The 17,691-nt window shown below is 43.2% G+C and overlaps 1 protein-coding gene across 1 annotated transcript in view; it reads left to right on the top strand.

Moving 5' to 3' along the window:
• phaf1 (phagosome assembly factor 1) overlaps nucleotides 1-17,691 on the top strand; it is a 70,168-nt gene that overhangs the window by 31,514 nt on the left and 20,963 nt on the right. Inside the window, exons 5-8 of the mRNA XM_080187146.1 lie at nucleotides 3,039-3,118; nucleotides 4,332-4,426; nucleotides 11,932-12,029; nucleotides 12,668-12,780. Of these exons, the coding sequence (XP_080043272.1) occupies nucleotides 3,039-3,118; nucleotides 4,332-4,426; nucleotides 11,932-12,029; nucleotides 12,668-12,780 (386 nt within the window). The remainder of the gene's footprint in view (nucleotides 1-3,038; nucleotides 3,119-4,331; nucleotides 4,427-11,931; nucleotides 12,030-12,667; nucleotides 12,781-17,691) is intronic.

A 17,691-nucleotide genomic window follows, 5' to 3' on the forward strand; every position in this document is an offset into this window, starting at 1 on the left:
GAGCTCTGCCTCTATTCAGCACACATTTACTTTCACTCATCTCTTCCAATTTACAAAAACATGAGTTATGTTTTTATGTCTCTTGCTAGTCTACTCTCATATTTCTTAGCCCTCCTTTGAATTTTAAATCCTCTCAATCCTTGGGTTTACTACTTTCTTTGGCTCCTTTAATCTCATGTTATTTTTAGCTCTCCTTGTTAACCACAGTTGGACCACTTTTTATGTGGGGTTTTTGTGCCTTAAAGGAATGTAAGTTTGTTGTAAGTTGTATTCTTTAAATGTTAGCCATTGCATGTTTATTGTCAAATCTCGTAGTTTCCCAGTCCACCTTGGTGTCTCTTACCTGTGTAATTTAGTACGTTTTGTTTAGATTTAAAATCTTAGCTTCAGACGTGACTAAATCATTTTCAAATTTTATATTCAATTCTACCATTTCTCCCTTAGGGGGCCCTTTATTTCAAGGTTATTAATTAAACCCTTTTATCATTTTATAATGCTGTATTCAAAATAGCTTATCCCTAACTAAGCCTTAGTTCTGTAAACTCATTTCCCTACACTATTACTGCAAATTTGGTCTTCCCAGTATGTATGGAGATTAATATCCCCATGATTACCGTATTACCACTATTACATGCACCTCTGATTTATACTCTGCCCTACACCCCAACTACTGTCAGGGGGGTTATAAACAGCTCCTAATGTTTCCTTTTCCTCTGCTATTTGCTAGGTCCTACCCAAATTAATTCTACATTGTGCTTTTCAGAGTTAAGATTTGTCTTTCTACTGCCTTTGCCTCATTTATCATCAGAGCTACTCTTTTTATTTTGCTATCTCTTCTAAAAGTTAAGTACCCTGGAATTCTATATTTAGTTCCCAACCTTGGTCATTTTGCAATCATGTTTCTGTCATGGCAATTAGATCAACTTTTTGATGCTTTCTAATTTTCCCCTATGTAAACTTAGCTGCCATTGCCCATCACCTTTGTTACTGTCACTGAGCCTTCCTGACTGCTTTATTTTACCCAAACTACTATTCACATTTTCCTTGCTGTTTTTGAATTTACCATTTTCTGAATCCTCCCGCGCTATATTAATTTAAAGACCTGTCTATTATCCTAATTATTCAATTTGCCAGTACACTAATCCTAGCCCTGTTTAAGTAGAGACTGACCAAAGGAAAATGGCTTCCTCTTTACTGAGTGCCACAGGCCCATGAAGCGAACCTGTACCCCTCCACCTCCCACATCACTCTTTCAACCATCGTGAATCTTTTAATTTGTTTATCCTGATACAGGTGAGGGGTGGTTCAGGTAACCATCCAAAGGTTGTGACCTTTTGAGGTTTTACTTTTTAAGTTGAACCCGAAGTCTTTGAACCACACTCAGAATATCATTGCTAGTTCTCTCCATGTCACTTTCCACGTGGACCGCAACACCTGGATCTTCCCTTCAGCCAATTCAAGTTTTCCTCTATCCAGGGAATGTCTTTAACCATTGGCACTGGGCAAGCAATACAACTTTCGCAACTCAACAGGTATTTATTTCCAGGGCTATAGTGACCCTACCATCAACATGTTCCTTTTAGCACTCCTCTTAATTGGCCTCCTGAACCATGATGCTATGGTCGGTTTGGCCAATCTACCTGCTGTCCGGTGCATCCACACAGGGAGACCTGTTTGTCAAAGTAATGGACTCCGGTCTCTCCATTACATTCTAGGTACCCTTACTTGCCTGATGCACGGTCAGAATTCCCTGTCTTTGACTGCCTCCTGAAGCCAAGTGTCCAGATTACGCTCCATCTCCCTGCTGGCTCACAATGTCTGCAACTTTGCTCAACAATACTGAGCTGGTGCTGTGGACACTTATGCAGATATGGTTATTGGGGATCACAGTGCTCTCTACACACTCCCATCTGCTGCAGTTTTGTGAAGTTGAAAGGGCGTATGGCTTCTAAAGCAAGCTATAGAGCGAGTGAATTCTTTCCAATGTATTTAATCACAAATAAATGACCTTAAGATGGAATCCAAGCCACCTTAAACTCTTAAGCTTCACATGTTGAATGAACGGTCCAATCAGCCCATAAATGCAGTTGTTCGTGAACTTTATTTTTATTCCCTCTGCACAATGCTCAGTGAAATTGTGGAAAGGATTTGGGTGCAAATATCATTGTAACTAAACCAGACCACACGGGGTTGGGTGTGTTCGTTGGGATTTCCTTGTGACAGGATCTTCTATCATTGACTCAAGCTTAGAAGAATTTCTACGTTGCTTATACATTGTATACCTAAACCATTCATACCAGGAAGATCTTTGATTGATAACCAGTATTCACTAAAGCCTTGCTTTGATGTTTGCTGTAATTGATCTAATTATTTCTTGATCAAGAAGGAAAAAGTTGTCCAAATGCCTGCTCCAGATTTTTAGCCAGCAGCTGTTGCAAGCATGTGGGTAGGACATTTGCAGGCCATTTGTCTGTAAAGATGTCATAACACTCCTTGTTTTGGCTTTTCACAAATACTGTCCACTTTGCTGATGTACTGAAGCACAGCCAGTGCCTTTGGTGGGGATGATGAATTAAACTCCTTTAGGCTGCTGCACAGTATAGAGCAGAGGCACTGGGGAGATGTCATGGGTTTGAGTCCCTGTGCAGTATTATGCATTCTAACTGAACACCAAGAACAGTCCGTTCATCACTAGGAGCTTCCCACAAAGTGAGGAGTGATGAGCAGTGGTTATGGTGAAGATGTGGAAAGAATGCATCTGTCACAGGGAGGAACACTAGAGTGCTGCCTACTTACACCCACTCATACTTGTTAGAAAGTTTCAAAGAAATTGAGCTTTGCAGCTGACAACCGTGTAGGTCTGCTGCTGCTCATGATTACCGCCTGGTAATGCTTGAGGTTGATTTCTGGGTGGGAAGTGGGGAGACAAAATATAGTTTGTAGTTCTACTTTTCCCTCTACTGGATAAGTCTCCAACTTCGATAAATAAACTCTCTTTTTACATGGATTTTTCTGATTTGTTCCTTATTCTGTTGCAGTGGTGTACACTTCAACTCTCAGGCTATTGCTCCAACCATAGAGCAGATTGACCAGTCATTTGGAGCAACTCACCCTGGAGGTAACTGCTTTGTGTGTGTGCACAGCAAATCTAATTAGAGATGCAAACATTAAAGGCTCCTGATGAAGTCAAGAGAGAAAAGTTAAGTGATTAAAATCATTGCAACAAGAATGGAGGCTACGTTTTGAACACCTGGAATGCCTGACCAGGAATAGTGATGAAAACAGAATCCAAAATAGTTTTTAAATGGAAAAGTGGATGATATTTTGGGAGGCAAAGGAGCTTTACATGAAATGTACAGGAGAATGAGAACTGTTAGATTGAGTGGGCTGAATAGCCTTTCACTGCTGTAAAATTATTCTTAATTGTAGAATTGCAGCCTCCAATTTCCCAACTGTTTTCACTACATTTAGCGCTCAGGTGGGAGTTATTACAAGAAGGAAATGGCATTCCTGCCTCTGCCTAGGACGTGGCAGGAACTTTGTATCTGAGATTGGTGAGGCCGTATAAATTTTAACGTAATGACAAGTGATTTATTTTTTCATGCCATCCACATCATTTCTTATGATGACACTGAGCATGGGTTAGCTATAATGTTTACTCATATTAATCGAGTTTAAAGGTAAAGCTTATAATGCAGATTAGTTGGAGGACAAGAAACTCGCATGCTGTTTTTATTTTGCTGCTGTTTTCTTGCTGCTACTTAAAGGTATTGGTTATTAAGTTTATCCTTTATTGTGTAGGGGCAGAACATTTTGCTAAGAGATTCAGGGAAACAGTTTATTGTTGACCACGCTTCAACTTGCACGGTGGCTGTTCCTCCCTGGGATCTATTCGAGGGGGGGGGGGGGGGATGCAGAGAACGAGCAGAAAAGCAGCAATTGAGGCAACATTGCACTGAATGTTTCCAGAGTGCAGTAACATAGTGGGAATGATACTGTGTGTATTATCAGAACAATAGTCTGATTCACCTCTCCAGCCAAGCAGTTCTGCTGAGCTTGACACTTATAAATGTAACAAACACAACTGCTTTGTAATAGCAATAGGTTCTGGATAGTCAGTGATTACTGATGCCTCTAGGCCAGTGGGCCAGGGTATTTGTGGTAAGAAAGAAACAAAAATGAGCAAGTGTGGTATGAGTTACCTAGGATACATATGCTTTGGTGGCATATACAACAATGTTGGGAGAATTGCAAGAGAATCCTTTACAATCTGCTTGCTCACAAAATGAAGTACATTAACTTAATTGCTATTCCATTTCTTCACATTCTAGTGTACAATGCAGCCGAACAGCTTTTTCATCTCAATTTCCGAGGGCTTTCCTTTTCCTTTCAACTGGACTCCTGGAAAGAAGCTCCAAAATTTGAGGTGAGGCCACAAACTGCAATGACTCTGCTGATAATGGAGTTGAGTTTTTCATTTTTTTTCTGATTAAGCCCAAACTGCTCATCATCCTCACCAAGCTCACTTGATGGCATAACTGGTAAATGCTCCACTGTGTAAATTGAGCCAAACTGACCAGAAAACTGAATTTGATCAGTGCTAAGATTAAGAGAATTCTCTCAGTCAGAGTGAAAATTGGCCAGATTTTTCACTTTCGTTTGCTATTCATTGATTCTTGCTATCCACATCAGTTAGGGATTGAAAAAGGTTATTTGTGATGCCTCTCGGTCTGCAGTCTGCCATCACTGCACCTGGAAAGTTGGTTGTTTGGGAATGTTCCAGACAGCCCACGTGAGAAGCTAAGGGGAAAAAAAAAAGGGGGAAAATTCTTGTAGCCCAACACATCTGGTGGAGCTCAGTGGTGCAACCCTTTTATAAGGGCAGTTTTCTTTTGCCTCTATCCTTCACCAGAGTTGAAGTGTGTGGGATCTCTGACTGTTTTGAACTTCAGGTAATTTCAGCAAGCCTGAAATTTTCCCAGTGCGTGGAAGTCTGTGGAAAGTCAATACAGCTTCTGAGCCGAAGCCAGGTTTGATCCAATTCCAATCATCTGACCGTCCCCCAGTAGGTTCCTCCATGTGCTTTCTGTCTTACCAGAATATGAGGGGTTTAGGTAGAAATAGTGAGATTGTTGCTGGTGAACCTGCATCGGACAGTCCAGTGTGTGGCAACAAAGGAAAGTGATATTGTTTCCATTTTATTTGCATACAGTTTTAATACAAGCTCTACTTAAGGCTGCAAGTGGTCCATTGCTATGTCCACCATTGCCCTGTGAGGAAGAGCCCAAGTAATACAGAAAGAGTGAGCATCTGGCATTATGGCTCAATGCCACTTTTACCCCTGTTTTGCACACAATATAACTGCACAGTGGAGGAATATTAGTTCTATAACATGACTGAATTAAACAGGACATGAAAGAGAATGGGAAATGCAGAAAGCACTGCAAATTTGAGGTGTGAAAGGGGGAGATGAAGCTGCAGGCAGGGACGGAGGGGCTGCAGGTGGGGGAAGTTGTCGGGGTGGGGGGGCGGTGGGCAGTGGGATATGGTTGCAGGAGGGGAGTGCAGGCTGAACCATAAAACTATAGCACAGAGGGTAACCATTTGGCCCATCTTGTCCATGCCAACCTAAGATGCCCTTTCTAATCCCAACTTCCTGCGCCCAGGCCATAGTCCTGGAGCTTACAGCACTTACAAAGTATTGGATCTGCACCTTGAGAGTCTAGGGTCTCTGCCTCCACCACCAATGAATTCCAGACATCATCCACCATCCTTTGGGTAAAAAAAATCTTTGTGTCCTCTCTACACCTACTGCCACTTAGCTTGAATCCATGCCCCTGGTTCTTGAATTCCTCACAAAGGGGAACAATTTTATCCTATTCACTCGGTCTCTTTCCCTCATAATCTTGTACACCTCTAAGTCACCCCTCAGCTTTCTTTGTTCAAGGAAAATAACCCCAACCTATCCAATCTCTCCTCATAACTACACATTTCTAGCCCTGGCAACATTCTTGTACACTTTCCAGAGCAATTATGTCCTTTCTGTAAAATGGTGACCAAAATTGTGCGCACTATTTCAGATAAGGGATGCAAAAGTCTGAGGTCATGTAGAACAGCTTTTTCTCTGCTGCCATCAGACCTTTGAATGTACCTACATCATGTTAAATTGATCTTTCTCTACACCCTAGCCATGACTGTAACACTGCATTCTGCACTCTTTCCTTACCGATGCTTTGTCTTTATAGCATGCAAGAAACTACTTGTCATGTGTTATTATACAGTGAAAATAATAAATCAAATCACCAGTATTTTGTACAGTTCCAACATAATATTCTTACTTTGTATCTGTTAGTGGAGGAGAGTTTTCCATATGCCTTCTTCGCAACCTTGTCTATTTAACCTGCTGTCTTTACGGACCTGTGTACTTGAATGCCAAGATAGAACATAGAACATTACAGTGCAGTACAGGCCCTTCGGCCCTCAATGTTGCACCGACCAGTGGAACCAATTTAATAACCCTCTAACCTAAACTATTCCAATGTTATCCATATGCCTGTCCACTGACCATTTGAATGCCCTTAAAGTTGGCAAGTCCACAACTGCTGCAGGCAGGGCATTCCACGACCTTACTATCCTCTGAGTAAAGAACCTACCTCTGACATCCGTCCTATAATTACCACCCCTTAATTTAAAGCTATGTCCCCTTGTGTTAGCCATCACCATCCGAGGTAAAAGGCTCTCACTGTCCACCCTATCCAATCCTTTGATCATCTTGTATGCCTCAATCAGGTCACCTCGTAACCACCTTCTCTCCAATGAAAATAACCTCAAGTCCCTCAGCCTTTCCTCATAAGACCTTCCCACCATACCAGGCAACATCCTGGTAAACCTCCTCTGCACCCTTTCCAATGCCTCCACATCTTTCTTATAATGTGGTGACCAGAACTGTACGCAATACTCCAAGTGCGGCCGCACCAGAGTCTTGTACAGTTGTAAAATGACCTCACGGCTCCAATTCAATCCCTCTACCAATAAAAGCTAACACACCGTACGCCTACTTAACAACCTTATCAACGTGGGTGCCAACTTTCAGGGAGCTATGCACATGTACCCTGAGATCTCTCTGCTCGTCAACACTACTAAGAGTCCTTCCATTAGTCCTATATTCTGTACTCCTGTTACTCTTACCAGAGTGAATCACCTCACACTTTTCCATATTAAACTCCATCTGCCGCCTCTCGGCCCAGCTCTGCAGCTTATCTATGTCCCTCTGCAAACTGTAACATCCATCCTCACTGTCTACAACTCCTCCGATTTTGGTGTCGTCAGCAAATTTACTAATCCATCCTTCTACACCCTCATCTAGGTCATTTATAAAAATGACAAACAGCAGTGGCCCCAAAACAGATCCTTGAGGTACACCACTTGTAACTGCACTCCAGGTTGAATATTTCCCATCAACCACCACCCTCTGTCTTCTATCAGCTAGCCAATTCCTGACCCAAACTGCTAAATCACCCTCAATCCCATGCATCTGCATTTTCTGCAGTAGACTACCATGGGAAACCTTATCAAACGCTTTGCTAAAATCCATATACACCGTGTCAACTGCCTTACCCTTATCCATCTCTTTGGTCACCTTTTCAAAAAACTCGATAAGGTTTGTGAGGCACGACCTACTCTTCACAAAACCGTGTTGACCATCCCCAATCAATTTATTTCCCTCTAGATGATTATAAATCCTATCCCTTATAATTCTTTCCAAAACTTTGTCCACAACAGAAGTAAGGCTCACTGGTCTATAATTCCCATGATGGTCTCTACTCCCCTTCTTGAACAAGGGGACAATATTTGCTATCCTCCAATCTTCCGGCACTATACCTGAAGCCAATGATGACATGAAGATCAAAGTAAAAGGCTCTGCAATCTCCTCCCTAGCCTCCCAGAGAATCCTAGGGTAAATCCCATCCGGCCCAGGGGACTTATCTATTTTCACACTCTCAAGAATTGCCAACACCACCTCCTTATGTACCTCAGTCCCGTCTAGCCTACTACCTGGCATCGCAGTATTCTTGACTACACTGACTTTTTCCTGCGTGAATACTGACGAAAAATACTCATTCAGTGCCTCTCCTATCTTTTCAGGCTCCACGCCCAACTTCCCACTGCTGTCTCTGACTGGCCCTAATCTTGCCCTAACCAATCTTTTATTCTTGACATACCTGTAGAAAGCTTTAGGATTTTCCTTGATCCTATCTGCCAAAGTCTTCTCATGTTCTCTTCTTGCTCTTCTTAACTCTCTCTTTAGCTCCTTCCTGGCTAATTTATAACTCTCAGTGCCCTAACTGAGCCTTCACGTCTCATCTTTACATAAGCCGCCTCCTTCCTCTTCACCAGAGATTCAACTTCCTTAATACACCACGGTTCCCTCGCTCGACCACTTCCTCCCTGCCTGACAGGTACATATTTATCAAGGACTCGCAGTAGCTACTCCTTGAATAAGCTCCACATTTCAGATGTTCCCAGCCCCTGCAATTTCCTACTCCACCCTACGTATCCTAAATCTTGCCTAATAGCCTCATAATTACCTTTCCCCCAGCTATAACTTCTGCCCTTCGGTATATGCCTATCCCTTTCCATCACTAAGGTAAACGTAACCAAATTGTGGACACTATCACCAAAGTGCTCACCTACCTTCAAGTCTAACACCTGGTCTGGTTCATTACCCAGTACCAAATCCAGTGTAGCCTCACCTCTTGTTGGCCTATCTACATACTGTGTCATGAAACCTTCCTGCACACATTGGACAAAAACTGACCCCTCTAACGTGCTTGAACTATAGCTTTTCCGATCGATATTTGTAAAGTCCCCCATAACAACTACCCTGTTACTTTCGCACCTATCCAGGATCATCTTTGCAATCCTTTCCTCTACATCTCTGGAACTTTTTGGAGACCTACAAAAAACTCCCAACAGTGTGATCTCTCCTTTCCTGTTTCTAATCTCAGCCCATACTACCTCAATGGACAGGTCCACATCAAATGTCCTTTCTGCCACCGTAATACTGTCCTTGACTAACAATGCCACGCCTCCCCCTCTTCTACCACCTTCCCTGCTCTGACTGAAACATCTGAACCCCGGAACCTGCAACAACCATTCCTGTCCCTGCTCTATCCATGTCTGTGTAATGGCCACAACATCGAAGTCCCAGGCACCAATCCAGGCTGCAAGTTCATCCACCTTGTTGCGTATGCTCCTCGCATTAAAGTATACGCACTTCAAACCATCCTCCCACCTGCCAATACACTGCTGTGACCTAGAAACCTTATCCCTGACCTCCCTATTCTCATCCTCCTGTACATTGGAGCTACAATTCGGGTTCGGGTTCCCATTCCCCCCTCTGAATCAGTTTAAATGAGATCTCTCATTTTCATCTACCCTTCTTAGTATACTCCCATTTATTGTATTCCTGATAATTGTTTGATCTCCCTAAACGCATTACTTCCCACTCCGTTAAAATCCATCTGCCACTTTACTGCCCACTCCATCAACCCATCAATATTATTTTGTAGATTGTAGCTATCCTCTACACTATCCACATTTGGCCAATTTTTGTCATCTATGAACTTCTCAATTGTGCCCCACATGTTCAACCATAATGGTCCCAACACAGAATTCAGTGGAACATCACTTGAAACAACTTTTCATTCACAAGAACATCCATCAACTATTACCCATTGTTTCCTCTTACTAAGCCAACTTTTGATCCAGTTTTCCACATTACGCTGTATCCCATATGCTTTTACGTTTTTGACCAATCTGCTGTGTGGGACTTTGTCAAACGCTTTTCTCGGTCCATGGATTACCTTCTTAATCCTTGTCACTTCCTCAAAGAATTCAATCAAGGTTGGGAGGCAAGACCTGCCTTTAACAAATCCATGCTATCATGCCTGACAAGTCATCCAGGAGTATAACTTGTCATATTGAACACAGGAGTTTGAATGTCTTGTTGAAGTTGTGCAATACATTGGTAAGGCCACACTTGGAATACTGTGTGCAATTCTGGTCACCCTATTATAGAAAGAATATTATTAAACTGGGAATGCAGAAAAGATTTACTAGGATGTTACTGCGACTTGATGGATTGAGTCATAAGGAGAGGCTGGATAGACTGGACTTTTTTCTCTGGAGTGTAGGGGGCTGAGGGTGATCTTATGGAGGTCTATAAATTAATGAAGGGCATAGATCAGTTAGATAGTCAATATCTTTTCCCAAAGGTAGGGGAGTCTAAAAGTAGAGGGCATAGGTTTAAGGTGAAAGGGGAGAGATACAAAAGTGTCCAGAGGATGGTGAGTGTCTGGAATAAGCTGCCAGAGATGATGATAGAGGTGAGTACAATTTTGTCTTTTAAAAAGCATTTAGATAGTTACATGGGTACAATAGGTATAGAGGATGTGGGCCAAATGTGGGCAGTTGGGATTAGTTTAGGGGTTTTAAAATAAAAAAAGGGTGGCATGGACAAGTTGGGCCGAAGGGCCTGTTTCCATGCTGTAAACCTCTATGACTCTAAATCCATGCCTTTCTACATGACAGTTAATCCTATCTCTCAGGATTGATTCTACTAATTTGCTCACCACCAATGAAAGAGTGACTAACTGGCCTATAATTGTTTGGCATTTCTTCAAGCCCTTTTTAAACAATGAAACTACATTTGAGGTTCTGCATTTTAATTTATCTCCTAACTTCCTGTATTCAGTTTGCAGATTCTCATCCTGTAGGTACCACTTGACTACCTTCCCTCCCCAGAATGTCCTATAGCCACTCAATGACATACTGGACCCCAGCACCAGAGAGGCAGCACACCATCCTTGATTCACGTTTGTGGCCACAGAAGTGTCTGTCTGTGCCCCTAATGATTGAATCCACTGTCATTCTTGCCCTGCCATTCCCCACCCCTTTGAACAGCAGAGCCAACCACAGTGCCATGAACTTGGCTGCTTCTACTTCCCCTGAGAGGCCATCCCCCCCCAACAGTAAGCAGAGAGGTCTATCTGTTTGACAGGGGGATGACCACTTGCATGACCTTCCTGAGTCTTTTACTGTTCCTGATGGTCACACATTCCCTTTTGAGACTGTGCAATCTTCACCTGCACTGTGACCATTTCACTAAATGTGCTATTCATGACTTGCTCAGCATCATGGATGCTCCACAGTGAGTCTACCCACAGCTCCAGCTCTGAAATCTGGTTAGCTAGAAGCTGCATTTGGGTACACCTGCACACAGTGTCCCTCATTTGCCACAGGAGGTGCTGAGTGAGGCAAGGGTGCAGGCAGAGGAGGCGATGAGGTGGCAGATGAAGGGGTGGTGAGGGAATGATGAGGGGGTAAGGGTGCAGACAGAGGGATTTTGAAAGTGTGAGGGAGAGATGAGGGAGTTAAAGATGCAGAATGATGTGCTATGGATGTAATGACTCTAGAGGGGTAACCCAGGAGTGGAAGATAAGGTCAAGGTATGGATCTCGGTGTGGTTGAGGGGGCGGAGTGGGTCTGGTCAGTTTTGGGCATGGGGTGGAGGTGTTGGGTCTGGGCATGGGTTGGTGTGGTTCTGGGCGGGGTTGAAGGGGGGGGCGGCGTGGTTCTGGGCGGGGTTGGGGAGGCGGTGTGGTTCTGGATGGGGTTGAAGGGGGGCGGCGGCATGGTTCTGGGGGGGGCGGTGTGGTTCAGGGCAGGGTTGGTGGGGGGCTAATGTGTACAGGGTCTGATGAACAATTTGGATTGGGAACAAAAGGCAAGTTGATCAAGTTGTGTAATGATGCAGGTGTGGGCTCAGTATTTCGTAAATGGATCCAGGCCGCCTTTTCCTTTATGTACCATTTGCTCTTGCTGACTATAATAAAATGAGCAATGTTTCACCAATTTGTTTTTACACAGCCCAAATTTGCACATGGCCTGGCGTCCCTGCAGATTCCTCATGGTGCTACCGTGAAACGCATGTATATATACACTGCAAACAGTCTGCAGGACACAAAGTAAGTAGATTGCCAAAGGAATGGATATCCATGTGATTTCCCTGATTGGTTAAATTGCATGAAGCATTGTATGCTCATTGGCAAGAGGTGTATAAAAATAAGTTTAATGCCCGTGAAAAGTCTTTGTTATCCAATAACTTTAATAACACAGAACATTCAACTGAGTTGAACGCTGGTGAATGTCATCTTGGAGCAATTTCCCAGTCAAACAAAGCTCTAAAGCTGCATGTATTTGGTAATTGCTAGATCTGGCCTCCTGTGGAAACCTGGATATATTTGCCAGCAGGTGCCCCTTTCATGGGCCATGCCTTTTGTGGTGTTTTTATGACAGCTCCACAGCCCCAGGATAGTAATTAAAGCTTAGGCTTGGTTAGTCAGTGCCATTTGCTTGCTGTGTATATGTGTGATAACTTGTTCTGTAAAATATTAAAAGGCTAATTAAAGACAGGCAGCACAATAAAGTATGCTCACTATAGACTTTAATCCTCACTCTAACCTGTTATCCAGACAACAATAATCTATAATACAGAATGCAGGAATTATCCAGAACGTCTGAACACGTGAAGGTAAATATATTTATCAGTGGTGTTTCCTGAATTGCTTTTGTGCTGATTGCATCAATCTGCATTTTTTTTAAGAGCTCCCATGATGCCACTGAGTTGTTTCTATGGTAATGTGTATGCAGAGACTGTTGAAGTATTAAGAGATGGTGTGGGACCCCTGGGTCTCCGATTGCGACTACTGACAGCAGGTAAAACACTTATTTTTTTGGTGTAGGTAAAGGGGAAATCTGACTCATTTACATGAAGTAGCCAAAGTAATGCTTGATTCATTCTGTTTAGTGAACTCCTGGGTACAGTCATATGTAGAAAGGGTAATGTATCTCTTCAGCTGAGCTGTGTGGAAAAAGGCAGCAAATGTGCACCACTGCTGTACAGAGTGGGAGTTACACAGGCTGATAACGATGCTGGTTATTGGTTGAGGCAAATCTCCAGTACGAATCAATGCCTTTTTCCTGGAAAAAGATAACAAATTGTTGGTATCTTGTACACCTTCGATATCAGCTTGGATTTTGGTGGAACTCTTCCTTCTGAGTCAGATGAGTGTTTAAGCTTCACTCCTCCTGACCATGTGTAGGCTAATGCTACAATGGAGCTCTGGGGAAATGCTGTGTCATCAGGGGACTTAAGGTGCGATTTCCCAATTGTCCTGGATATTGAGTGGCTTTGTGAGATCCAATGGCACTCTTCAGAGCAGCAAGTTTTCTTTGGCCAACCTTCTTACCCAAAAACTAAAGTGTTGCAGTGCAAACTGATCCCTTATCCTGTGCTGTCCATGGCATCTTGCTGTGCAGAATAGCTGCCGTGTTTGCTTACATGCATTGCTTTATTTCAAAATTATTTGATATCTGACATTGGGTGTGCCTTTAAGATGTATAACTGCACCTTCCTCATCATCATGGGTCAGATATATTTGCACAGTTTGTCACTGGACTTTATGCTTTATTTCTTTCACATTAGTTTGCAGATAGGAGTTGCCAGTCTTTTATATAAGAGAGCAAAATGTTTGTATCAAAAAAACCATTTGTGAAATGGCAAAATGAGAGTTTACTATAAAAAAAAAGTTAGTGTCCATCAATGTACACTATTTACAGATTGACCCCTTTGGCTTTGTCAATCTTGTATTTGGATCTCCTTGCAGAGGCCAGACTTTGATAACTGGCTGTTGATAAAAATGTGAGGTATAGCTGTGAGGCTTTTCAGACTAAGCTCCCAGGTATTGACAGTAGCAAGGCAGTTTGCCTTTCCAGGATAGTGCTTTGTGCTATTGGTCATATTGTTTTATTCCCCATGAAAGCAGGAGGACACTCTGTTTGGAGTGTTAGTATGACCAACTTCAGTGGAGCCTAAGTTGCAGTTGAGAGTAGTTCTGGTTCTGTAGTAACTCCCAACCCCACACCGAGTTCTCAAACAATGTTTGCATTGCTACTGGAATGATCCTTTGGCTCCCTCTGCTGGTGCAGGGGAATAAATGCACAGCCTGGCTGAACCCTGTGCTGCAGCATATAATAAGTCTGACAACACCAGGTTTAAGTCCAACTGATTTATTGGATAGTAAACTCACAAGCTTTCGAGGTTTCCCCCTTTGTCAGGTGAATGGAGAGTACTGGCCTCAGACAGAGCATATAAACAGCATAGACAGTTTACAGATTACCGATTAGAATGCGAATCTTTATACCTAACCTGCTATTCAAGTCTTAAAGTGGCCAACAATGTGAGTGGAAGGAGCACTGAGCACAGGTTAGAGATGTGTATTGTCTCCAGACAGGACAGTAAGGTGAGGTCTTGCAAACCCAAGCAAGTCATGGGGGTTACAGATAGTGCGACATGAACCCAAGATCCCTGTTGAGACCGTGCTCATGTGTGCGGAATTTGGCTATCAGTTTCTGCTCAGCGACTCTGCGCTGTCGTGTGTCATGAAGGCCGCCTTGGAGAATGCTTACCCGAAGGTCAGAGGCCGTATGCCCATGACCACTGAAGTGTTCGCCAACAGGAAGGGAACAGTCTTGCCTGGTGATTGTCGGGCGATGTTCATTCATCCGTTGTCGTAGCGTCTGCATTGTCTCCCCAATGTACCATGCTTCGGGACATCCTTTCTTGCAACGTATTAGGTAGACAACGTTGGCTGAGTTGCAAGAGTATGTACCGTGTACCTGGCGGATGGTATTCTCACGTGTGATGATGTCATCCATGTCGATGATCTGGCATGTCTTGCAGAAGTTGCTGTGGCAGGGTTGTGTGGTGTTGTTGTCACTGTTCTCCTGAAGGCTGGGTGGTTTGCTGTGAACAATGGCCTGTTTGAGGTTGTGCAGTTGTCTGAAGGGAAGAAGTGGGGGTGTGGGGATGGCCCTGGCGAGACGTTCATCTTCATCAATGATATGTTGAAGACTCCAGAAAAGATGTTGTAGCTTCTCTGCTCCGGGGAAGTACTGGACGACGAAGGGTACTCTGTCCACCATGTCCTGTGTTTGTCTTCTGAGGAGGTCAGTGCAGTTTTTCGCTGTGGTGCGTCAGAACTGTCAATCGATGAGTCGAGCGCCATATTCTGTTCTTATGAAGCCATCTTTTAGTGTCTGGAGGTGTCTGTCACGATCCTCCTCATCTGAGCAGATCCTGTGCATACGGAGGGCTTGTCTGTAGGGGATGGCTTCTTTAACGTGTTTAGGGTGGAAGATGGAGAAGTGGAGCATTGTGAGGTTGTCTGTAGGCTTGCGGTACAGTGAGGTGCTGAGGTGACTGTCCTTGATGGAGATGCATGTGTCCAAGAATGCAGCTGATTCTGGAGAATAGTCCATGGTGAGTCTGATGGTGGGGTGGAAATAATCATCATCATCATCATCATCATCATCCTCGTTGTCGTCGTCGTCGTCGTTTCAGTGATTGTTCACCATGAGTCCAAAGGAAGAAAGTGTCATCGATGTATCTAGTCTATAACATCACTATAAAGTATATAGTGTATAGTAAACTACCCAGCCTTCAGAAGAACAGTGACCACAATACCCCACAACCCTGCCACAGCAACCTCTGCAAGACATGCTGGATCATCGACATGGATGACATCATCACACGTGAGAATACCATCCACCAGGTACACGATACATACTCTTGCAACTCGGCCAATGTTGTCTACCTAATACGTTGCAAGAAAGGATGTCCCAAAGCATGGTACACTGGGGAGACCATGCAGACACTACGACAACGGATGAATGAACATCGCTCGACAATCACCAGGCAAGACTGTTCCCTTCCTGTTGGCGAACATTTCAGTGGTCACAGGCATACGGCCTCCGACCTTCAGGTAAGCATTCTCCAAGGCGGCCTTCACGACACACGACAGAGCAGAGTCGCTGAGCTGAGACTGATAGCCAAATTCCACACATGTGATGACGGTCTCAACAGGGATCTTGGGTTCATGTCACACTATCTGTAACCCCCATGACTTGCCTGGGTTTGCAAGACCTCACTTACTGTACAGTCTGGAGACAATACACATCTCTTTAACCTGTGCTCAGTGCTCCTTCCACTCACATTGTTGGCCACTTTTTAAGACTTCAATAGCAGGTTAGGTGTAAAGATTCGCATTCTAATCGGTAATCTGTAAACTGTGCTGTTTATATGCTCTGTCTGAGGCCAGTACTCTCCATTCACCTGACAGAGGGAAACCTCAAGCTTGTGAGTTTACTATCAAATAAATCAGTTGGACTTAAACCTGGTGTTGTCAGACTTCTTACTGTGTTTACCCCAATCCAACACCAGCATCTCCACATCACTGCAGAATATAAACCAGAAATATTTATTGTGCTGAGTCAATTAAACACTCTATCACAGACTAATCTGTGTTCTTGGTTTAGGAATGTAAAAGATTCACCCATATCTCTAGTAATCTTCAGCAATTCCAGTGAGTGCAAGCTGAAAGTCCATATATGTAACGTAGCTTGGCTATGATGACTGTAGTTAAGTAGCTCTTTCATCCAGACTCAGACAGAGTACAGGTACTTCGGAGCAGCAAGGCTTACAAGTGGAACTACACCCAAGAATCAATCACTATATCCAGAAGAAAATAAAGATAAAAGTATTTATTCAACTAGAAGTACCAAGTTTGATTAGATGTGCGGCATTATCTGAAGTACAGCGGTAATTGTGTTTGAATCCTTTCACTTTAGTGTTCTTTCATGATGGCTCAGTGATTGAACTAGTCATGTTGTGTAATTCTGAACTCCATGATCCAGGAAGCTCCCAAATTTAAATACAATTAGCCACTGACAAAGCAGCAGTGAAGGGCTATATAGTTAGCTCCAGTATTCTTAAACCAAGGAGGTTGGGATTGTGCTGCATGTAATCAGTGTCTGATATGCATGTGAAGCATCCATGATGTGGGAATACCTGAGAAAGACTGAGACTTAGGAAAGAGAAACAGTCAACATTCATTTGTTTAGTAACCCTGACTTTCAGTTTGCTGCATTAGGGACACATTTAATGGCTTTTCGCTCCAATACCCTGACTGGCAGATTATTCCAAACATTTGCGACTCTTGAGGTGCTCCTCCTGCTCTGCTTTAAATATTTTATAGCTTCTGCTCTTACTGCAAAGCAAGTCTTGGAAGAAATTGTGTGGGCTTGCCCATCTATATAGTACCTTTAATATTTCATGTACCTCATTGAAGTCATTCCCTTTAACTGGTTTGAGCTACTCTTGAGGGAAAGAAATTCATTAAAATGCATTAAATATTAAATGGTATATAGCTGGGTAAACTCATTATTATTGAAAAGTGGAGCAGAGCCTCGAATGAAAACCCTGCAGTTTCTGCAATGCTTTGTGCAAAAGCCAGCCGGCCTCATAGTGTTTACACTTTTATTCATTTCTTGCTGTTTGGTCCTATTTATGGTTTATCATAGCAGAGGTTTGAAATGGGCTTCTTTTCACATTGTAGCTTCATTAGTGGGTGAATCTTAAATCAGAACCCCCAGTCCTCTTTGAGTGTAATTTGGGATATGAAGAATTTCCTGAGAACCTAGATTGGGTATGTTGTTTGTAGCTTATTTTGCTGCTTTCACGACTGCCATGATGTGAAATCGATTCCACTTGCATTTCTGATCTTATTG

Source organism: Carcharhinus amblyrhynchos, chromosome 4 (assembly GCF_965287045.1).
Source record: "Carcharhinus amblyrhynchos chromosome 4, sCarAmb.v2.hapA, whole genome shotgun sequence".
Lineage (NCBI taxonomy): Eukaryota > Metazoa > Chordata > Chondrichthyes > Carcharhiniformes > Carcharhinidae > Carcharhinus > Carcharhinus amblyrhynchos.